The 22966-nt window shown below is 46.0% G+C and overlaps 1 protein-coding gene and 1 long non-coding RNA gene across 3 annotated transcripts in view; one reads left to right on the plus strand and one right to left on the minus strand.

Moving 5' to 3' along the window:
- Positions 1–17990, plus strand: part of CCDC50 (coiled-coil domain containing 50) — a 42370-nt gene extending 24380 nt beyond the window's left edge. The window contains exons 5-12 of one of the 2 annotated variants that reach the window (XM_080604186.1): positions 346–463; positions 3968–4672; positions 7318–7424; positions 8021–8065; positions 8599–8703; positions 9626–9705; positions 10781–10878; positions 11867–17990. In XM_080604186.1, coding sequence (XP_080460312.1) covers positions 346–463; positions 3968–4672; positions 7318–7424; positions 8021–8065; positions 8599–8703; positions 9626–9705; positions 10781–10878; positions 11867–11886 — 1278 coding nt within the window. In that variant the 3' untranslated portion in view covers positions 11887–17990. The remainder of the gene's footprint in view (positions 1–345; positions 464–3967; positions 4673–7317; positions 7425–8020; positions 8066–8598; positions 8704–9625; positions 9706–10780; positions 10879–11866) is intronic. The other variant, XM_080604187.1, reaches the window with a different exon arrangement.
- A 2050-nt stretch (positions 17991–20040) lies between these two features.
- LOC308199686 lies at positions 20041–22034 on the minus strand. Its single transcript, XR_013954858.1, has 3 exons — positions 20498–22034; positions 20325–20365; positions 20041–20219 (listed from the first exon to the last, which is right to left on the minus strand). It is a non-coding gene; the product is annotated as an uncharacterized lncRNA (long non-coding RNA).
- Positions 22035–22966: the final 932 nt, after the last annotated feature.

Consider the following 22966-nt stretch of genomic DNA (forward strand, 5'->3'; position numbering starts at 1 on the left):
CAACCAAAATGCTGCTGGAAGCCTGAGTTTGCCCAAGAAATTCCTCCTGTCCCTCTTCGGTCATTAGGGCTTTGCAGGCTTGCATGCAGATAGATGAGGAACCTGCAAGTTCTTTGTAAGTTCAGTGGTGGGCCTGGAGGAGGTTGTGTGCTGATTGCTGAGATAGCCTTTTATGTCAGCCACGAAGGTGGAAGCCCTTCTAGCACATGGTTTGAATTCAAGAGTAATCTTGTCACTTACGTGTCTGAAAAACAAAACTGAGGATTTTTATAGTTGTATTTTAATAAAAGCATCTGAAGATGTTTTTTAGGGGAAGGTAATGACTCTTTTCTTCAATCTCCGTAGGACATTGCCCGTCTCCTACAACAGAAAGAACTGCAGGAAGAAAAAAAGCGCAAGAAGCACTACCCAGGATCCCAGGGACACGAAGTGTATGAAGATAGCTATTATTCAGAAAATGGAGGTAAGTTCTTCCTTCATAAAGTGTCAAGATCGTGGTATTATAGGTGAACCTGGTGATCTAGCAACTTAGTTAGGGAGATTTCCATTACTTGCATTCAGTACTGTAGCATTCCATAAATTTCCAAAGCCAGGATCTAACTTCATTCTAGAGTCAGGAACTACTTGTGGGAAAATACAGCAGCTGAGGGTACTGGTAAGTCACAGTTATTTCTACGTAATGCTGCAAGTGCGTAGGGGAGAAATGCAGACACAACTCCGCACTTGGAACTGTTTCTCTTTGAATGTGTGTGCTCATCTGTGATGCTGACACTGGTACGTGCATTAAGGAATAAATGCTGGTTCGTGGAACAACCTTTCAAAAATAACCTCTTGCAGGTATGTATCCAAGCCTTAAAATTAGCACAACTTCTTTGAATGACTTACTGAATAACAAGGTCATATCCACACAATGTCTTTGCTGCAGTTATCCTCTGGGACTGTATTTCGTGAAGAAGATATGACCCACAGCACTGCACTGCTTTCTTTTCGGCATCTTTTACGATCAGATACAGACTTTCTTTAAATTGGGAGCAGAGAATCGGGGTGTGTTTAATTATGGAGTAATGTGGGGATTGCTTTGCTGTGCACTGGTGGTGGTTCTTGTGTTCTTGCTTCAAAATGTATGTGGTGGGGCAGAGACAGGCTGATTTTGATTAACAGATTGTGAAGATGAAGATCAAACCTCTTATTTCTCGCTTTAACATCCATACTACTGGCAATTTTAAATGTCTTTATTTGAACTCAGACATCAAGTATTTTAGTTCCAATTGGGAACAAGTTCAAGGAAGGCCAAGAAAATGCACAGCACAGAGTGCAAAACCATAACTAGGTGGAAACTTCATGGCCCCAAGTTCTGGTATGTGTGCAGAGCTGGAAAAGACTTTGATCTGAGAGTTCTATGGCCAACACATGCTTTAATTTTTCAGAATTAAATGGGTTATGTCTCTGAAAAAATGCAGTATAGGTAAAAGTGTTGCCAGGCAGAGATGGTATGACAGGATGGATTTTTTTTATAACAGAAAGCAGCTGACAGAAGTCTATGATTCTCTGAACTTTTTCTGTTATGGATTTGAAAAGCAGGATATCTTGTGGGTCTAACTTTTCTTCGTGCTGTAATCTGTAGTTTTGGAGGTGAGGTGGAAGGCACTTTTTGCATGACCATTTATAGTAGTGCTGTTCTTGATCCTTGTTCCTAAAAAAAAATAAAAAAATAAAAAAAAAAATAAAATAGAATGGAAGAACTGAAGTGGATTTTGATGTCTGGACCATCTAGTACATTGATCTGAAACCTCATAAATACTGGGGCACCATTTGATTAGACTTCAGCATTCTTTTATGTTGTCCTTGTTACTTGTGATCTTATACTCAAAAGAAAAGCTTTTGCTTTGTTTGGGTTTTAGTCTGTCTTGACTGAATAAAAATTTATCCACATCCAGGAGGAGTGTGGATTAGAGTTATTACTTGAGAGCAAACCGAGCTTTTTAAAGAGTGGAAAAATAAACGTGAAAGAAAGCTGAGTTCCTCCCAGACGTGTCTGTGCCATGAAAAACATTTCTGTATTCGCTTAGTCACTTGCTGCTTGAGAGAGTAACACCAGGACCTAAGGAGTGTTTACTTGGGCTCCGCAAAAGGTGCTGCAGGAACCAGTGCCTGCTGAGGAGTTAATTGCCCTGAGATACCCCAAAAACAGATGTCCTGCTTGGGCTGTCTAGCATGATTGTGTTTCCTGCATCGATCTTTTCCCAATGCAGCCATGCTTTGCTCTTTCATGCATCTCCTCTCCATGCTGACGTGTATATTGAGCTTTTTGTAAATGACAAAATTGAGCTAATTTTTAGACCCTTGCTAATATTATTTAAAAAAATAAATAATTAATCCTGACTCTTGCTTTTGGGTTCTGGTGTATATTGTTCAGTAAGTCTCTGAAATTGTTTTATTGGATATAACAATTCCGTAAATCATGCTCACAATCTAAAACTGAACAGAAAAACCTGCCAGTTAACAGGAACTGCTGTGGTTACTCTTACAGTTCTTGGATTCTTAAAAATATATCTATTCCGGATAAGTCACACAAACAAAACCCATTTGTTTTCAAGATAGGTTTTCAGTAGGCTCTATTTTTGCTGGCTCAGAAAAGCTTTTTTTTTTTTTTTTTGAACAGTATGACTTGAAGGGAACATTCAGTTTTTGGCTGGCATTTTTTTTTGTTTTCTTACTTCTGAAACTTGGATGATTGTAGGGAAGGCAGAGCTATTTATGAAAACAGAATGCAGCTCAGGTGCAGTGAAATATAGTAAATATTTTAAGATGCTATAAAAACTCTTAGCAATGGAGAAGGGAAGTCTTATCCTGATTTTTGTATGATTCTGTTTGTAATCAGCCTCTGCTTCAAGGAAATTTCTTCTGCACTTTGAAAAGCTGCTGTAGAGATAACAGTTCACTCAGTGCAATAATTTTTCTTATCAAATAAGTTGATTGAGATTAAATTAATTAGCAGGTTGTATACAGGAAGCCTTCTGCATCCTCATAGTTGTGGAGGTTTTGTTACTGAAACTAAAGCAAAGCAAATTTCCACGTGTTTTCTGAAAAGCACAGAGGAAACAACCCTACTAAGCCGCTGAGTAAGCGGCTTTTCCAGCAACACTGCTGAGGTCAGGAGCTTGACTTTTGTGAAATCTTATCCTGCCCTTAAGTTTCTGTAGCCCTTTCTGCAGACAGTCTAAACTTCTGTTGAAGCAGTAAGTGCAGGCCCCGAAACTCCTGAGTCTTCAAGAGATGTGGTGGAAAGTGTATGGATACTGCAGCTATCCATCATGTCTTTTTTAAAATAATAATAAAAAAAATGCTGTCCCACCCCTCTCTCTTCTTACTCACAAAAGGTGGGTCTTTCCCCCTGTTCAGTTAAGGCTGTTATTTCTGGGGAATTACCCTGTGGTGAAGCCAGGGCAAGGCGTGGGTGCTCATAAACCAGGCTCCAACACGGCCCTCTGCTCGGGGCCTCCTGGCCTTGCCTCTGTTTTGTGCTTTCCCTCGTAAGCCCTTTTCTCATCAGGAGTCCAATATCCTGCAGCAGTGACAGATTGCCAGGAGGCGAGTTGCTCTGCTCTCTGTTTTTCCATCCCTAATGGCATCAGTAAAAGTCCTTAATCTTCACAGTGGCTTGCCCTTGCCTTAGGAGGTGCTTGGACAGACTTTGGGGCTGTAGCCGTGCTTTCTGCTTCAACCCCTTTGCCTCCTGTGCTGCCCTGGTGCCGGCCAGGCTGCCGCTTCTCTCTGTCTCCTGTTGCATCCTACAAGTGTTATATCCCTGTTATTTTCTTTGTAGCCCCACTGTGCTTTACCTGCATTTCCACCTTTCCCTTGCCTCAGGCTTCTTTCGTCTGCGTGCTGTAATTCTGGCCTCGTTGAGCAGCCGCTAACCCCCGTGTCACTAACCACCTCCTTGTTTGTCCCCCCTGTTGCTCAGAGCACCTCCGGGGTGATCCTGGGGAGCAGGTTTCTGAGTCTCCCAGGGCACGTGGTGATGATAGGCATGCGCACCGGCGGAGAGAGCGCCAAAAAGCACACTCACCTCTGTCCGACGGTGCCTCCAAACACAGGCGTGTCCCTTCAGAGGATCATCACAGATCTCCTCAACCAAGCGAGGCCACTGATGGCCATCGGCAGAGGCAGAAATCAGCCAGCCAAGGTGGGTCTGGGAGACCTCCCAGCCTCGACCTGGAAAGAGAGGCTGATTGTGGTGCCCATAAGCACAGCAGCAGCTGGGAGCTGCAGGAGAGGAGGGCAGCCGGCAGGGAGAAGGCTCGGAGACCTCTCAGCCTTGACCTGGAGTCAGAGCATGGACTCGCAGACCAGGCACGATGCAGCAGAAAGCCAGCAAGGCAAGACAGAGAAAAGCGTCTTCCTCTTCTTGACGTGGAGCTAGAGGCTGAGCAGGAGACCTGGCGTCGGGGCGGCAGCCAGCTGGCACGCCCTGAAAACCGTAAATCCCGCCTTTGGGGCCGCTCTTCGCACAGGACAGAGCACGACGGGAAGCTCCGTGACTCCGAATTCCAAGAAGATCATAGGAGGGGTGAGGAGAGAGACTGCAAAAGCGCAGGACGCAGGAAACCTTCCCCGTCCCCACACTCTGTGAGCCGGGGAGAGGTTGGAGACTCCCAGAGAGACTCAGGTAACCAGGTGATGGGGAAGGTGTACGTACGTGTGGGGACGCACCTTTGCTTGCCCCGTCCTGCTGTCTGAAATCAGTGGTGCTTCTTCTGAAGACTTTTAACCTCCAATATCAGTCTGCAATGTGTACATGGTGAATCCTGCCTGGGTTTCTCCCTTGTTTAATGAGATTCTTCTTATCCGCTAAGACTCTCACTGTTTATTTCCTGACGTGTCCCCTGGCATCAAAGAGAAGGAGTAAGAAGGTATTGTTGGAAACGGTGCCCTCGGTATCCTGTGTAAAAATTCCCTTATATTTTCACTGATATAATTCGTGCTGTGGTTTTTCTCTCGCAGAAATGGGATTTGATTTGGGATGCAAGGCTGTAAATGAGGAAAGTTTGCTTAATACTAACAAGCCAGCAACGTCCATCCAATTCCTATTGAAAAAAAATGTTGAAAATGTAAACGATTTTAGACAAAGCTCACAAGTGTCCAATTGTGATATATTTTAAGGTGTTCTTGACAAATTCCCTAGAAATGAACTTTTCTAGGAAACATGTACTTGTGTAGTTTTTGTTCAATAATACTTGAGGACTGCTGGCTTTTGAAATCCAGATACATCTTTATGATTTTAAAACTTGCATGGGAGTGAGCCTGTCTCATGGGATGACCTGTCTGTTAGATCCAAGTCTCTGAACTCCCGCTTTCACTGTGCCTGCCACAGGGTGGGAAACTCCTGCTTTAGGGCATCCAGCTGGTCCTTATGTGGATAAGGTGAGGAAGACGATGCATGTCTGTGTTCAGAGATGCCAGGAGAATTGTTCTTTGTCGTCTTCATGCAAAAGTTTTCTTTGGGGAAGTGGAGGGTGTTAATCGGGCCTTTATATGGTCAGTAAGTTGTGATACGCCCTGATACAGCATGGGACGGAGTGACTCAGTCTCTGATCACCCTCACGTGGAGTCAGGACAGCCAAAAGCTCACATCCTCTTCCTGGGGGAATCGGGGCGGGCTTTGTGCTCCCCTGAGTGCGGGCAGAAGTGATGTGCGAGTAATGTTTGCTGTTGCTTTCTGAACAAATGAAGACTGGTACCAGTCTGTGTATAAAGCAAGCTCAGTCATGGCTGTTCAGTGAAAAATTCCTGGAAATGCAGTTTTGCTCTTCATGGGGGCATCAGTGTATGAAAGTCTGTCAGTGAAGCTGTTCCAGTGGGGTAGAACTGTGCTTACAGTGGCCTTGGAAGCAGTCTGAATAATATAACTCTGACCAAGCTGATGCTTTTCAGTGGAATTTCTGTGCTGGCTTGAGATTGCAGCTTTTCACAGCTTGGATCAATCAAACTGTTCTGGCAAGGCCAGGCTGTACACTTAATTGTAACTGTCAGAAGTGCCAAAAGTTTTGTTGTTTTTTTTTTTTATGCTAAGGTCATGTGTAAGAGGGGTGTTACTTGCTTAAAGTCATTGGATCTGTTGACTTAAATTTAATCAAAGCAAAAAAGCAAAAATACCCCATATACCACATTTAATACCTGAAGAGCCAGTGTGTTCCTATTCCACGTTTTGATTTGGGGTTAATGCGTGAGGTCTCTGGCCTGCAGTTTGAAGCATTTGGGATATCTGATGGAGTACGATCGTAGTTTGATAGATGCACAGAAGGTAACCTATTGACCTCTAAAAACTCTTTTTTTCCTTGGTCTTATCTGATCAGAAGTAAACTGATATGTGGCCCACTGAGCTGTAATGTATTTATAATCAGTGTGCAAACAAAGTGCAGGAAGCATGAAAGTTTTGAGTGAAGCTTATTTTCTGAGTTTGGGATGGGAGAGACACAGACAGACAGCTGGAGTGTTTGTGTACCTCAGACATAAAGCAGAGAGCTCGTTTAGATATCTGAGATTGCTGAACAATACAGTTCAGGCTGCAGATGGAAGGAGAAAGCATTCATTGTATGGAAATGAGATCACACATTTTATAACGGGGATACAGGGGGACTCCTTTGGCCTATTGCAAATAGACCACGGAGAGACTCTCAAAATGCAACATTTAAATCACTTGTATGTGGTTTACCTTTAAATAAACACTTCAGAAAAAAATCAAAACAAAAAAACCCTCTGTACTCAAAGCAAGAACTGAACCTTGTGTGAACTCCAAAACTGTTTACGTGTCTGTTTTCTCACTACGAATTGTAAAATTCGTGGGTCAGGCCAAAGCATGAAATTGTCAGAAACATTGTGCATCTGTCCCAGACATCTCCTGCAGCCCACGCTGCTCCAGAGGTGTGTTTAAGGACTCTGCTGTGCTTGTAGCACATTAGGCTGCTCTCCCCTGTCTGAATCAATGGTGTGTGAAAAATCTACGATTTGATTCCTTTGCTAGTATCGCTGTGTCACTGAAAGCTGAAGCAAGAGGCATGGCTCTTCTAGCGAACAGTTGCATTTGCCTTGTAAGACATGGTGTAACTATATGTATAGAAAAAACTTATTCTAAGGTGTGTGCTGCACCTTAGCGAAAAGTACTCTCAAAATGTCTGCCTGGCAAGTACGCCCTAGTGGTCTGTGGTCCCCTCGAGTGGGGGCTCTGCAGGAGGCTGAGGAGATGGTGGGGATTTCCTTTCTGAAGCATTTGGGAAATGGGTGAGCTGATTGTTCTCTCTCCCAATTCTGTAGGAACTAAGTTGAGGGGGATGAGGCAAGCCACTTATGATAAACCCCTAAGGGAACAGGAATTGTCTGATGCAGAGATTGCTCGGAAACTGCAAGAGGAAGAGCTCCTGGTGAGTAGAGGGGATGCATTAGTCATCTTGAAAAAATTAAGGTACTCAGTAGTGACAACTTGAATTTGCAAACCGCTAAAATGTATATGTGACTTTTAAGACCAAGGGCCTTGTTGCTGTGCATTGTGATGCTCTGTCTCCTGTAACTGCACATGCAGTAAAGGCTGGTGTTGAGCCAGCAGAGCCTTTTTTTCCTAAATTACATACCCGAAAACTAAATGGCAGAAGCAGGGTGACGTTAAATGAATACTTGCAGGCAGGTGAAGATGGCCTTTGGGCAGTATGGTTGGTGAGCTGAGAAGTGAAACAGGCCAGAGCCTGTCTTGGGCTGGGGGTGGGAGAAAGGGCAGTGGAGTGGGCAATGTATTGTGGTGTGGCTTCCCAGATAGGTGGGGACAAAACTCAGCTGAAATGCCACTTTGTTACTGGGTTATGATTATTAGGTAAATATTGAGTTAATTTAATATATTTGGAGAGGATGGTAGTGTATTTGTGTGGACGCTTGCCTTGCCCAGTCAGTTGATGCCTCTTAATAATTTTAGAGGTTTTACTGTTTTGTCTCTCTTTTTTTTTTTTTTTTTTTTTTTTCTTTTCAGGCCGACCAGGCAGATCAGAAGGCAGCTCAAGTGGCTCAGGACGAGGTGAGTAGGAAGCTAAATGTTTGTAGTATTTTATTTATGGAAACTAAGCCCTACTTGTCTTCTCTGACCCTCTAGTTGCTCATTTTTCCCCTTGTAGGGGAATTTCAGGCCTCAAGTGGGGTGTTTCTGGCTGGTTTTCATGTTTATGTTCAGGTTAGTTTAACGGGGTGCTATGTTGCGTGTTGCAGCCTTGACAGAGGAATTCCTCTTCATGGCTGTAGAAGAGCATCTCTTGTAACTGAACCCTGTAGGAGACTATCAGAGATGCTGCAAGATGAACCCAATACTGAAGGAAAAGAAACACAGGGCTGAAAGGCTCTGCAAACAAACCAGGCAAATGGGGGTCCTCTGGGCATGCAGCATGTAGTCAGTCTTGCTTCTGCTCTGTCATTTGGTCACTGATCGCAGTCTCAGGTAGAATCCTGGCTTTGCACCCATCTGACTTAGCAGCTGTCCATAGGAGAGATTTTAAACAGCTCAAACCGAGAAGAGCAGTACAACCTCTGACATGCTGTCTGTATTTTCCCTTTCAGGAAATTGCCCGTCTCTTGATGGCTGAGGAAAAAAAGGCTTTCAAGAAAGGGAAGGAGAGAGAAAAGTCTTCCTTTGAAAGGAGGAGGCATGATCAAGACTGGAAGGTATGTCAAGCTTCAGGAGGTCTCCCAGATGAAATCCTATAACATTGTTTCAGAGGGAGGCGAGGGTGGGTGATGAGACCAAGAGGAATGGTACAGACCCTTGCATGCAAAGGGTCTTGCTGCCTGTTACTCAGCTGCTTCCTAAGCTTTTGGAGCCCTGTCCTTGGTTAGATACTCTTTAGACTCAGTCTCAAGTAAGATATGCCTTAGATTGTGGCCTTGGAGGCTGGTGGTGGATGTCACAGCACCTCGTGGCCTCCCTGAAGCACTGTCAGCCCTCCTGCTGCAGGACTTTTTCTCTGCCGAAGTCCTTGCTGTAACAGTAAAAGCAGTAGTTGGTTCTGTTTGTTCACCACAGGTACAGGGACAGCACAGCTGAGCCAATTTTATTATGAAGTAATGAGTATATCAAGCCTAGGTTAGGTTTTAGTGTAATACTGCAGAATCTTGGCTAGCTGTTGTGGAAGGTGATAAGGAACAGATTTCATAATCTGCCTTCCTAATGTGCTAAAGGAGCTGTTCTGTTAATCTTGGGGCCAGCTGGAGGTAGCTGATGTTTTCATACTCCTTACCATGTTTGAGCAGTTGCAGCAGCACAGCTTTGTGCAGCTGGTCCCTCATGCTCAGCCATGTTGCGTGCAGTCATTAACATGGACTGTATGCACTTGGCCTCAGCTTTGGGATGGGTCCCCCAGCACTGAACCTGAATTTAGAGTAAAGCTTAAGTTTGGCTCAGCAAGGCTGAGTTTCAGTTATCGTCAGTTAGTCCTGATCCAGCCATTTGCACGTGTCTGGCTGTGGTTAGTGTGCAAAAGCTGAGCACAAAAGGGCTGTGTGGAGCTGAGGCAGTCTCGACACGATGGCTGGTGTCTCGCAAGGCATGCAGACAGCCAGTTGAACTGCTTTTTATTCTTCTCGTCAGCATGATGCAAGTGAGTCGCCGCGCTCAAGGTCAAAAGAAGGGCCTGAAACCCAGCGACACAAAGGTGACAGGTCTTTAAGGTGAGCTGAACGCGTGGCTAGTAAAACTGGGGAGATGCACTCAGGAAGCTGCACGCAAGCTGAGTCCTGGGGAGCAGTCGTGGGGCGACCAGCCTGACCCACGAGGGGGTTGGTAGAGAGCAGAGGTTTTAGCATTGAAAGGAGACGTCTGGCACAGAGCTCACGAGGTGCTCGGTGGCATGCGTCACTCGCTGTGCTTGTGGCTTCTGGCCATATTGGTCTTCCTGCCTGGCGCTGACAGGGATGGATGAGCCTGTGCAGTGACATTTGTAAAATGGCAGAGAAGCACCAAGAGGGTTAAAAAAAACTTCTGGGGATGTGAAACCAAATGTCATCTCTGGGCGGGAAGGAATAATCATGCTGCATTTGCACAGCTGTTCCCTTGTGTCCTTGCTCCCCATTTATGCCCTGTACACTGCTGCTGCTGTGTGTGGACACCCCACTGCAGCGTGCATGTTGTGCTTTGGGGTGCCTCATCCCAGAAGTGATGGGAACGTGCTGTAATGCAGTGCATCTTCTGAATCACTTTGTACCCTGGCCTAATGCTCCTGGTGTGGGACAGAATCCTGTAAGTGACGCTGGTGGTTTTGATTTCCAATCCTGATATGAGCTTAGAAGCTTTTGTCTAATTTGCAAACAAAACAATGAAGGTGTGCAGGTGAAGACAGATCTATTTAAAATGTTCTAGGGTGAAAGCAAGGCAAGCATTAAACACTTTGAAACGTTTCTCTTTCCTTTTGAGTGAGGTTTGCATCAAATTTCATAATGGAAGTTCTTTGTTTCCTGAAAAATTGAAACCATTATTAAATGAAAGCAGACCATGGGAAGTAGTGAATGCTAGGTATTTCTCACCATATGAACAGTATCAGGCTGTGCTCAGAGGAGCTGGTCTGCAAGTGGAAATCCCTAACCAGTTTGCTTTAAACTGGCAGGGACACACCAGGCAGCTGAGGTGATCCTTTTGCCATACTCTCGTGCCTTTTAATTTTGTTACTGTCCCATCCTGTTGTCCCCACTGTGCCCACCTGCAACATTCTTAACATTTTTTTCCTTTCTGCCACCGTGTGTTTGTCAGGTCACAGCCTCTCCTCAATGACTTTGAACATGCTCGGTATTACACAAGCCAGCCCAGCCCCTCACGTCAGTTTTCCAAACCTGAGCACTCTCCTAAAGGTAGGAACAAGTCCATAGCTGGCCTAACATGTGGGTTGTTGTGGGTTGTTTTCCTTGTGTAGCCAGCCTGAAGGAAAGGGTGTTTGAAAGAGGAATGCTAATAATGGAGGAATGCATGTTACTGCCCCAACAGGCAGGTGATGCTACTCAGTGAGTTCTACTTGCTGAGCACATTGCTGGCTGAGAGGGAAAACCTGAACTGGTTTGCCTCGAGTTTGTCAAAGTGCTCTCTGCTTGTCCTGTGTGATCTCTTAATGATGAATGACTGTGAATCCAGACAGCAAGTGAAGGAGAAATAACATGAAGACAATGATGTGATGAGTTTTAGGTGACTCACTAATATCAAATGATCCAATACGTGACAAAAAAGTCTCAGAGTATCTCCTGTCTGGCATGCGCATGGGATGATTGTACAGAAGCTTGTTCTGAGAACAGGCTTGTTTTATTCCTGTAGCATCTCAGCACTGCTTTGTTGGCTTGTTTCCTGAAATAATTTGGCACCAGAGCAGTGTGGGATCACCCTCCCCCCAGTTCTTGAAATCTGTGTGCCACTTGTCTGAGTTATCTTTAGAGGCTCTGGGGAAGAAAGGTGCAGCCAGAGGTAGACTCAGTCAGATTTCTTCCAACTCCACTGATTGTAACTTAAATGTGGACAGTTTTCATGCCAAAATTTAAAGTTTTGGAAGCTTTTGTGTTCTGTAGTCATCAAAAGAGCTGGAAAGTTGATGGCAGTTTATATAGTCTGTAAGCCCAGTGTTTATTCCGTTTTCCTTAGCAAGGCTGTGAAATGTGACTGCGGTGCCGTTCACAGCCTGCGAGAAAGGGGTGTCTTGTGGATCTATCCTTCCCTTTGCTGGAGTAGTGTACAGTTCCCCCTTTGACACACAGAGATCCAAGAGGGCAGTACAAGTAAGATGACTGCAGGTAGAACTTTCTTTACCAGGACCTATCCTTACAGACTGTTTCTCCTTTCTGTTTTGCTTTCCAGGTTCCCGTAGGAAGCAGTAAACTGTGCTAGCCTTCGCTTTGGTACTGACTCTTCTGTAGCAAACATTACTGGAATTGCCAGGCAACTTTCTCAATTCCTTACCCTATGGGGGGTCCACCTTCCACTCCCAGGATCTCCTTTTTAAGTGTCATCGTATTAATAAGGAACACTTGTTCGTTTCAATTTCCTACTCATATGTGATCACTTAAGCAGTGCAGTACAATCTAGCCGCCACTGAGCTGTGTGAAGCAACTAGCTGATTTAACAGCTCCCTCTTATATTCCTTTGAGGCTTTCATTTATTTTTAAACTTTGGCTGGAGTTTTGACAAATATGACGAATAGAGATGCACATACAAAAGGGAGAAAAATCCAACATATGAGCTGGGTTATGGCAACGCAGCAGAACATCTCAAGTCCAAGTTCTTTCCATATTAGGATGACTGAGCAAAGAGTTGTTAAAGGGAATGTGTGTTTCTTCTGCTGCTGGATAAGAGAGCTGAGCCAATCTGACAGTCATGGTAGCTTGCAGGAAGGAGAGAGTGTCCTCACAGTATATGCCATCCAAAGCTAGAATCTGGGACTGGTGAGGAAGAAATTGCCTCTAGAACAAAACTTCTTAAGTGCTGTGTTTCTTTCTAGGGTTTCCAGCAATTTGGTTAGGGTGCGTAACCACGCATTTAGCTCCAGGATATAGGGTAGGACAGTTAAGAGGAAGAACTATTTCAACTGAAATTAGATCTTATGTGCATGACTTTTAAGGCATGCCAGGGAGTTGATGAAGCTGGGAGTTGTGGATTGGGAATAATCACGCAAACATATTTCAGTGCCTGAGGGCATCTCTGTGGTCACCTGCTTTGAGCTCCCAGGTGGTACAAGCTAAGGAATTTCACTGAAGCCAAGTAGGAGCTACTGTAACTCCTAGCTCAGCTGCTGATGCACTTGAGCACAGTAACTTATGTCAGAACACGAGTGTCCTGTAAACATAGGATTGAGGGAGGGCCGTATGGACATAAAGCACTGAATCCAAAAGCTATGGTTAAAAGCAACTTTGAGGTAGACACAGAGTGCCAAGTAGTCTGCAAAATGTCTCTGCTAACTGCTTCCTCTCTGCGCTGCTCCGTCCAGCACCCCAGGCAGGCTCCAGTCAGGTTAGAACTATTGCTCTCCAGGGTACAGCAGTGTATTCAAGTTTAAGTTCTCTGTACAGATCTGCCCATGCACTGTTTTTTCTTTATTTTTCCCCTTTTGATGGCTTGTTTTCCCTCCACTCTTTGAAAATCATTCTGCTCTTGCAGTAACAAGTAGCCTTTTTCCCTTTGCCTTCTGTCATTCCAATTCTTTTGTCTTGCTAACCTTTTTTCCTTTTTTTTTTGCCATGTTTTTTTCAAGTGCATTTTTAAACTGCAAAGCTGAGTAGCTGGACACTGGCTTGGAGTCTGCCCAGCCAGTACAGGTTAGTTATTCACCTGGCAGTCTCACTCATGGCAGCAGAGCCTCCTGCAGTGCTCTTGGTGCCCCTGCAGCCCTGCTCCCTTACAGCCCGGCACAGAGCCTGTCCTGCCATGCTCTGCTGCTGCTGCTGGCAGCTGCCAGTCCTGCTGCTGGCTTTGCTGAGGAGGGCAGGCAGAGCTGTGGTTGTGCTCGCCCTCACCACCGATCTGTGCAGCTGCCTGGGAAAGGAGCCTGACAGCTCTGTGGAGCTTTGTGGAGAGTGAATGCTGGCGTGGAGCACCGATAGGAAGTCGGAAGAGATCATGGCTCTCTGCTCTTGCACTAATGCACAATTCAAGCCCAAAGGCAGCTGAAAGGCTTTAACCTTGGCTCTTGTCCTTGGTCAGGAGAGCTACAGAGACAAATCACTAGGAAGACGAGGCAACTCATTTTTCACATAAGTTGCAAGGAGATCATTTAATACCACAGCACGAGCCCATGCCTTGCCTTGCTCAACAACTCATCTCTTACCCCCCTGGGATGTTGGCACCAGCTCACTCCCTGTGAAGTACCAGACAGCCCCGGTAGGCCTCTGCTCCAGGCATGCACCAGCCAAAAACGTTGCAACATAGACTGGATCAGCAGCAACCTGTTAGCTGTGTACCCTTGCTTCCAGCCCATAGGCTTGCTTACCTGCATGAGTCTTTAAGTGAGTCACAAGCTCTTGCTTGTTTGCTCTTTCTTCTCAGGAAATTTTCCAGCCAGAGGCTAGATTTTACTGTCCTTGCCTTGTGCCCTCTTTTTGTTCCATCTTTGTCCATTCAGAAGTGTTAATGTTGTTTTTAAATGATCAGGAAAAAACAACAACATAGACTGTATTTTTTTTTGTTAGATAACTTGGGTTAATGTGGCAACCTCATTTGAATTGATTTTACTTTATAAAAGTTTATTTTTGTATTTCATGTAACACTCAAAATTTCTACTGTTGAAAATGCCTTTTTTTTGTGTGTGTGTGGGATTTTTTCCCCCTCCTTGCCATTAGTGTGTGCATATTTTTGTGAATTGGATGCCTGGTGGGGTTTTACGTACTAATACTTTTACAAATACCCCAGCTTGTATCATCAGGGGCACTTAGGAAAATAGGATGGGGAAAAATCCTACCAAACAAGAAAGCAGTTGTGCTTTGTACTCACTGTCCATGGGAAACTGGTGACCCTCTGCACAAGGCAAGGGGAAACTACCAACTAAGAACTCAGCCCTCCCTGGGCTTCTGTAGCTGACTTGCACTGCAGTTGGCTGATGTAACTTCTGTCTTCTTCTATTCAGGAAAGTCATGAAGGCCCTGAGCCTGCTGACACAGGAAGAACCTATTAAATCAGGAGAGATGCTTAGGAGTATCCAGGTTGTTGACTTCGGTGGGAGTGGGTGGAAATGTCATGAGAGAAAATCATGGTTGATTTTGTTTGGAAGCTGGGTAAAGTCCAAAGAATGCCCCAGTGCCTGCTCTGTGAAGCTGCAGGATCTCCTTAATGGCCTCCTCGGGCCAGCCGAGGTGTCCAGCTGTGGCACCAAGAAGAGGGAGCTCAAGGGAAGGACCCAGAAGCGTCTGCTACTTGGGTGCTTTCAGGGACTGCTGAATGCTCTGGGGCTGCTTTGCTCTGTCTTCCCTTAGTACTTAACTTTCTAGTCTTATTCCTTGCCTTTATTCATTTGCTGTCCCTTGTGTTTCTTCTCCTGTTTGATTTTTTTATAGCCCTTGTAAATAGGAGGGCCTCGAGGATTTGCTAGAAGGGAGCTGGCACCTCTGTCTACAGGGAGAAATGCTAAGAATGGTAGCTGAGAAAAGCATTTAATAACTGGGGGATAAACAGAGCAATTGCTCATCTGACATGCCTTGTGGGCCTTGTGCAGACACGGGGTTCCTGAGGCAGAAGTTGCAACTGGACTTTACGTGTTTAGTAGCCACTCCCATGGCCCCACTGAAGTCAACAAGAGTTGAGACCAGGGATGAAAAAGGAGCCAATTCTTCTTAGAGCTCAGCAGCCACAGCTCTGCTGAGAGTCAGGGAGATGCAAAACCAGCATCACTGAAGCCGTTCTTTTACAAAGGAACAGCCAGAGCAAAATCTCCCATCCATGGCAGAGAAATGTTCAACTTTTGTGTGTGTGTGTCTTCAATTACCGAGTTTCAGTAGCTCTGCCTGTGGTTTTGCTCTGGATGTAATAAGCATGTCAGAGCTCTTGCAGGAACCCCTGCCCAGGTCACTCAGCTCTTGCATCCCTTTCTTGCCACGTGCATTAACAATGCAACAAGCACCGCGTGGAAAGTCCATCAGCGTGAAATCCTGGCACTTCCTAATCTCCATAGCAGGCACATCTCACCAGCAAGAGCTCTCGCCGCCACCTCACCTCCGTCCAAAGCACAATGGTCCGCAGAAGAGAGGTGAGGCGAACCCGAGTGATCGTGCCTTACATGCAGGGATACTCGACGTCTTTGACAGTCTGATCTGAGTCACCTTGCTACGAAATACTGTCTTAAAACTTGGACTGTACAGCTTCCTGCAGTGAGAAGCGGTTGTCGTCACGGGAATAGATCAAACAGGTTAATCTTTTTTTAAAGAACTTCATGGTTTTGAACTTAATGGGGGTGGGAAAATATCAGCTGTTAGGGGAGATAGATTAAGTCTCATCATTGAATTTCCTCCTTGTGGGGAGAAAGGGTAGAAGTTGCAAATGCTGCAGTCTGCTTCACTCTGTAAAAGGGATCTTGTATGTACAGTATTTTTATATCTCTGCACTCCCACCTGTCAGGATATGAATCAAGTTTAATAACAATCATAAGAAAAAAAGATTTTTTTTACAGTGCTAGACCTTTGAGTTTTTTATTTTGTGCCAAACTACAGCCACTGTTACATTAGAGGGTATTCGTTCAGTTTATTGATCAATGTGTATATTATATATTTTTTATTATCAAGGTTTTTATTTTAATTCATATTAACCTGTATGCAAACTAACTGTGGATTGCTAATTTATATATAAGGGGAGCACTTTGGAGACAGTGTGAGGATTCCCCTACTTAGTTTACACTCCTGTAATATAGTGCAGCCAGTCCATAAAACTCATATTCTCTGCAAGAAGTAATTCTCCTGGGCATCTGCCAGCCGGATCAGACTGCTCCTGCTATTCCTCATGGCAGCACTGATGCTGCAAGGCTGTGTTCAGGTGCAGTAGGAAACAAAGCACAGCTCAGAGCAGGGACAGACAGGCGACCAAGTTCTCTGCTGTTTGTGGCGGTGATGCCCAGGGAGGCAGCTGCTGCAGCAGGAGTTCCCGTTTGGGGAAGACTTTGAGGTTGCCCTATATCCGTCCCCAGCAGAGGGACTGTTCTGGTTCTGCCCCACTCTCTCCCTCTGCTCAGTGCTTAGTTTTGCGGTTGCTTTGGGAGGTGAGTGTGGGATACAGCACTGAGGCACAGCAGTGCCCCTCACATAACATACACCACAGGCTGCTTGTCTCTTCTTGTGAAGGACGGGCATAAACCTACAGAGACTCCAGTTATCTGTACTCTTAAATGTGCCATAACACACTTCTGGCCGTGCAGGGCTGTCGTGGAGGGTTGAGCTGTGCTGCACACATGCCACTTGGACTGCCATGCCTCAGACAGGCTGCACTACACAGGTCTTGTGTTGAGAAGCTGCACTGCTCTCGGCCTCTGGGCTGGAAATATCCTCGGCTGCTGCCTCCTCTTGGGTAGCACAGGGCCAGGCTTAAGCTGTGCAGTTGATGCTCTTCACAGGAGAGTCCTGGAGAGGACAACGGCACACACAAACAAGTATTTCCTATTTCACAGCAAACAAGTTTCACTGTATCAGTGTTCACTCTAAGTAGACTCCACAGTGTGTCTCCAGCTGCATCTGCGTACTGCAATATTGCTAACTGCCTCAGAGAAAGACTGCGGTTGTCTAGTTTAGCTCTTCAGGGTAAGCTTTCAGCCTGTTGAATCTAAATGTTAGCCATACGATGAGATGGATTAGTCGATCGGTTTAAATTCCTCAGAGCTGCAAGTGTATCCTGTGTTGCAACAGCTGATTCTTAAATATATAAATCATGCACTGACAATAATCTGTCTATGCAAGCCTATTCTTTCTTATTTTTGACTGTTCACTCTAATTTAACCAGGTTTGGCATAGAACTTCTGAATGACATTTAACCAAAGTATTGTGTCCGTGTGTGTATAGCATGTTTTGCTTCATACTCCTGAATTCATTGAATGTAAAGGGAACGTTGCCTTGCCCCATTTTGTTCAATAAACCATTGTATTTTGTTATTGACTGCATCCTTCTGTCCCTCCGTGTGCTTTTCTGGGAACACTGAATTGGGTTTTTTTTCTCTGCTGTGAGTTGGAGACTTGTTCAGTGTGTCCTTCTGTTGGATGTGCCCTCCGCGGGTTATGCAAGAGAAGGGGAAGGCAGTGCTTCATTCCACCCTTAACTCCTGGAGCTTAGCTGGTTCTACCAGTAATTATGTTCTTCCAATTTAATAGATGTAGCAAAACAATGATTTGTATTTAATTTGATTATTTTGTGGCCAGAGAGATGGAAAAAGGCTGTGTAATGTCTTGGAAAGGATCTGGACTGTTTCATTTCCTGAGACTGTGATACTGAATAATAAAGCTGTGTAATTATTTGCAAAAGTAAGATACTTTTTTTTCCCTTTCTGTTAACATGGCTTTTAGTTTGCAAAATACCTTCTTGAAACTTCCCAATAACAGTTTAGACCTGCAGTGGTGTGATGGAAGGCAATAAGAAAACGTGGCAAATGGCCTATGAGTGGCTTATGTCTTCAAAGGCAGCAGGTGAGGATACAACCACACAACTCGAACACGAGCTGATGAAGCCACTTCCAAGTCATGAATTCAGTTTGCAGCAGAACACTGAAAGAAAAGGGCAGGCTGCTAAACATTAACTGCAAATCTTGAGCCCAAACTCAAAAACCTTTCTTAAATGTTTGTTTATTCACTTGTTCCCCTCTGCTTGCGAGGAATAGCTGCTGCACGGGGGAGCAGAGCAGCCTTTCGCAGTGCGGGGTGCACCAGGCTGTCCCTCCAAGGGCTTGGGCTCAGGTCTGTGCAGGGATGAGTGCTCTGACTCCAGCTGAGTTCATTTTGATATTTTAGGGCCTGTATCAGAGCACTGCCTGACTGTTTTGAATTGCTTTTACATCCTCTTCACCTCCCACCGCCTCCATCTCAGAGTCCCTTAGGTATTGCTAGTGAGCAGAGGCAGAGACCAACAAAACAGATAATTAAAAATACTGGGACATGGCTAGCGGAGGAAGAGCCTGTAAATACAGGGCACTCAGAAGTGCCAAGAGCTCTGCCAACTTACAATTTATTTTAGCCTCCTGTCTGAAATTACTGGGTTGGTCTGTTTCCTTTGAAAGGCTCCTTTCATGCCAGCCTTGGCACTTGTTTAAGCATTAGGCTGCACTGGGCTGTGGTGGGAAGGGGGCCAGCTGGAGCCCCGAGCAGCATCTCTCACCTGCTGCGTGAATGCCTGCATGGAGGATTGTATGTAGGAGCCACAAAAGGAACATTGAAGAGTGCCTGGGGACTTTTAAAAGATTTTTGGCTGTACCAGAGGAATTGCTGATCTCTGGGTTTCCAAGTCACACTCAGCTCAAACTGTACGGATGTGGCTGGTGATCCATCATGCTGCTGGCGATGGATCCAAGTTTCCCAGGTATTTTCCACCTGTGAGAAAGGTAAGCCAGCAGAGACTGCTTGAAGTCAGCATTGCTGGGTACCCAGCAGCCCAGTTGCCAATCTGGCTGCTCCATCCTGCTCTGCAAGGTAGGATGTGCAGATTGCAGCTGCCCTCTCCCACCTGTGCACACTCCCTGATGCTCTTCTTCCACGCCACACTGGCTGTGCCAAATGCCCCTGGTTCATTTTGCTGATGGCAGGCAGCTGCTCTAGCACTGACACCTCAATTTTCACATAGTCTCCTTTCCCCTGATGCTGCTCTTGCCTTATTAAACACTCCCCTGGGCTGCCCTTTCCCCAAAACTGTCTTCCTAGCTCAACTCTAGTGACTCACTTATGGCCTTTCAAGACCCTGCTCCAAGCAAACACGAACAGCCCCTAGCTGGTGCTGGGGCTCCAGCACCACCACGTGATTCCTATTTACATCTTACTAGCATAATGCCACATCACAGGATATTTTTTTCCCTGCCTGTTTTAGATTTGGATGCTGCCCCATCTTTATTAAAACACGGTTGACATATCCACTGTCTAATTACGAGGGAGAGGAGCATGTGCCTGCCTCACTGGTAGGGTTTCTGACCCGTGCAGCAGGTGAGCTGGTGCAGAAGCACACCAGCACCTGGCCTGAGCACAAACCCAAAGTGCACTCCATATTGCAAGGCCGTACATGTGCTTGTCACCACAGAGTGCTCCAGGAATGTAATTTGTAATTGCCTCCAGCAGGAGAAGTCCAGGTCCTCCTGGTGCTTGCTCCTCCGGGATCCTAACCCAGCTCTCGTGATGGCAGGAGTTAATTCAGCGAGTTAATGCCAAATTGATTCTCTGTAGGCTAAGGGGACTGAAACAGCTGACTGAGGCTGATACCTCCGAGCCCTGCTGTTCTCAGTCCTCTGCACTTCCAGCTGGGAAGAGAGCAGCACCCTCGCAGGTCCTGAGCAACAGGAACAGACCCATCAGAAGCAGGTAGGTCCAGCGGGGGGGGGGGGGCTTTTCTTCTCCATGGCCCTTCTCTGTGGTCCTCAGGCAGGTTGGATAGAAGTTGTCTGCTGGAAATCAGGATGTGCTGCTTGGTGAGACCCCCAGGACCACTCACTGCAACTCGGAAGTTGCTTGCTGCTCAGCTGGAAGCACTTTGTGTTCCCTAAATATTCTTCCAATCTGCTGAAGAGCAGGTGTGCATATAGAGCAAATCCCCAGATTCCCAGAAACAAGGGAAGATTTCACCATCTGGGCTACCAAACCCTGTGACCCAGTCCAGCCTACCTTAATTTTGAACAGAAAATATTCAAAATGAGCTGGTAACCCTAAAAATAATAATAATAATAAAATAATTTAAAAAAAATCACCAAGAGGGGATTGGGAGTTCTTGCAGGAATAAAACAACAGGTCATTTAAATACAAATTATCACCACTGTAATTGTTACTGGGATACTCACGAAGGCAGTATGAACCTGGGCAAGGAGGGGAGCACCACGCAGCACGCAGTGTGAAGACCAAAGCTAGCTCTGATCGCCCTGTGACCTGAACGTGTGCCAAATGCAGCTCTGGGCAGCTTTGGGATCAGTCCCCAGAGCAGTTCAGCTGCATGAGCATGGCTCGGGGCTGGAGCACGCAACCCGGCCTGTCTGCAAGGCAAATATATTCAGATAATGGGTCGAACTAAACTGCTGTTACTTTTGGATAAAACTCCATCACAGGTAACACTTTGAAAATGGGCCCCTAGCTCCCATGGAGGTGTTTTGATGCCTTTAAGCCCCCAGTTACTGGTATATTATCAGTTTTCTTCATCCGTTCCTTGCATGGCTCAACTCAGCTTCGGTGTCAGCCATGGCCTGCAATGCAATCCAGTCCGTTCTGGTGAGAAACCTTTCCCCCAGAATATCCCATAGAAGAAGCATGAGAACTACGTGTTGGTTCTGCCTACCCCTTCTTCTCCAAGCCCAGCTCTTCCCTAGGAAACTGAAAGCAGATCAAAAATAAAAGCATGAAAACAAACTTGGAGTAATAAGAAAAATAAAAGACAGCAATCTTGTAGGGGGAAAAAAAAAAAAAGGAAAAGAAAAAAGGGGAAAAAAAAAAGAGAAAAAAAGTAAGGTGGCAAAAAAATGCTTTCTTTTTCTTTCCAGCGTTTTTTTTTAATCTTTTTTCCACCTGCGGGTGGGAGCAGCACGCCTGATGCCGGGGCTCTCTCTAGCGGCCGGAGCTGAGCAGAGCAGCAGCGCCCCGCACCCCTGGGCTCTGGGCTCCCTGCCGGCAGATGGGGGCCTGCAGGGCCTGATCCGGCCCGGGAGCCGTGCTGCTGCCTTGCTCCTTCCAGCCGGAGCCTGGGAGCCCTCTGCTTCTGGTGGCGCTTGGCAGGGAGGTCGGTAATGGCCTGGTGGCCCCTAGGCTGCTGGTGGCCTGCAGGGCGAGGTTTGGGCCGTTTTGCTATTGGCGGTGCTGCACTACAGAAGTGTACAGCTTGTGTTAATTACAGAAATCATGGGCCAAAAACATATTTGTAAATACAAGTCGCTTGTTTGGCAAAGACAAGCACTCAGAAATTAGGAAGCGGCAGAACTCGGATCACCCAGGTGATGTTAATTTAGCTCCTTTGCTGCTTGGGCAAGATCAGGGTCAGGGTTTTCCCCTGGGCCTGTGCCTCGCCCCGGGGTGAGCTGGCTGGGTGACGAGCCGCGACTGCTGCACCTGAACAACTTAAACATTTAAAAAAAAAAAAAGGCATTAAATAAATAAATAAATAAATAAATAACTTCCCAAAGAATGGGGAGCCTTGTTTCCTGACAAGTAGCAAAACCACCTACCCCCAACTCCAGCCTCTTACAAGCTCCTGGCACCCTCCAGCATCTGGCTCCTTCCTCTTACAGCCATTTTCACCCAGCCCACTGCCCTGGGACAGGCCCTTTCACACTGGGAAGGATGAAGGATGCTTTCTCCCAGCCCTCGGAGGGATTTAAAGTTCTTTCTGCTTGTGCTGTGAGTATTTTGGTCCCCAACCCCTCCCAGAGGATTAGGAATGCTCTTACACGCTAAAGTGCATTTGGTAGCTTCCCTCCTCACCTAGGTGCTTGCATTAGCTGTTGGTGTGAATCGCTTAAGCCTGCGGTTCAAAAAGGAGCAAATGGGTTTCTCTGGTTTGCAGTGCTTTGTTGTGCTTTAGGGATCCTTTTCTTACCATGGTGTGAGCAAGATCCCAGAGAAACCTGTGGCTGCCGATGGCAAAGACGCCTGTGTGATACTTAAAGGTTGTTTCCAAAAACTCCATTTTAGTGGTGCAACTTCTCGCTGTGCAGCACTCGGGGAGCTGCGCTGGGCACCACGCATTGACCAGTCTGCCTGAAAACGCGGCCTTGCTGCCCTCTCTCCCAGGGGATCAGCCAGAGGCGGCTCCTGCAGCACCGTGAGCTCCGTGTGAGCTCTGGGCTGTTACAGAGCAGTGCCCAGGCCCCGCAGCCGTTTGGTTTTGTACCCTGCCAGGGGCCATTTTAAAGCTCCCATTGATCTACCTGTATCCTGTGGAAGAGAGATGGTCTCTAGCAAAATCCCCACTTAGTGCTGTAAAAGGAGGGCAAAAGGCATTTAAGGAAACCTCCCTGTTGCTAAATCATTCCCAGTTTTTCTGTATGTGAAGGCAGAAAAAGCATCACTGCTGTGAAGGATATGAGTAACTTCCATTGCAGGGGTTACCTGAAAATCCCTCTGTTGGGGCTCTACCAGCTTGAAGTAGGAAAAACTATTCTTGCCCCAAATTGTTTGAGGTGCCTGCGCAAGAGGAAAGCAGTCCAGCTACAGAAATACCAGCTCTTTCTGCTGTTTCTGCTGCTTTAAGTTTGTTTTGGTCCAAAAACACAGCTGTATTTTTTTCCCTGAATCCCATGGTCTTAAGCACATAACTGTTCTTGTAT

Source organism: Anser brachyrhynchus, assembly GCF_964034855.1.
Source record: "Anser brachyrhynchus genome assembly, chromosome: 9".
Lineage (NCBI taxonomy): Eukaryota > Metazoa > Chordata > Aves > Anseriformes > Anatidae > Anser > Anser brachyrhynchus.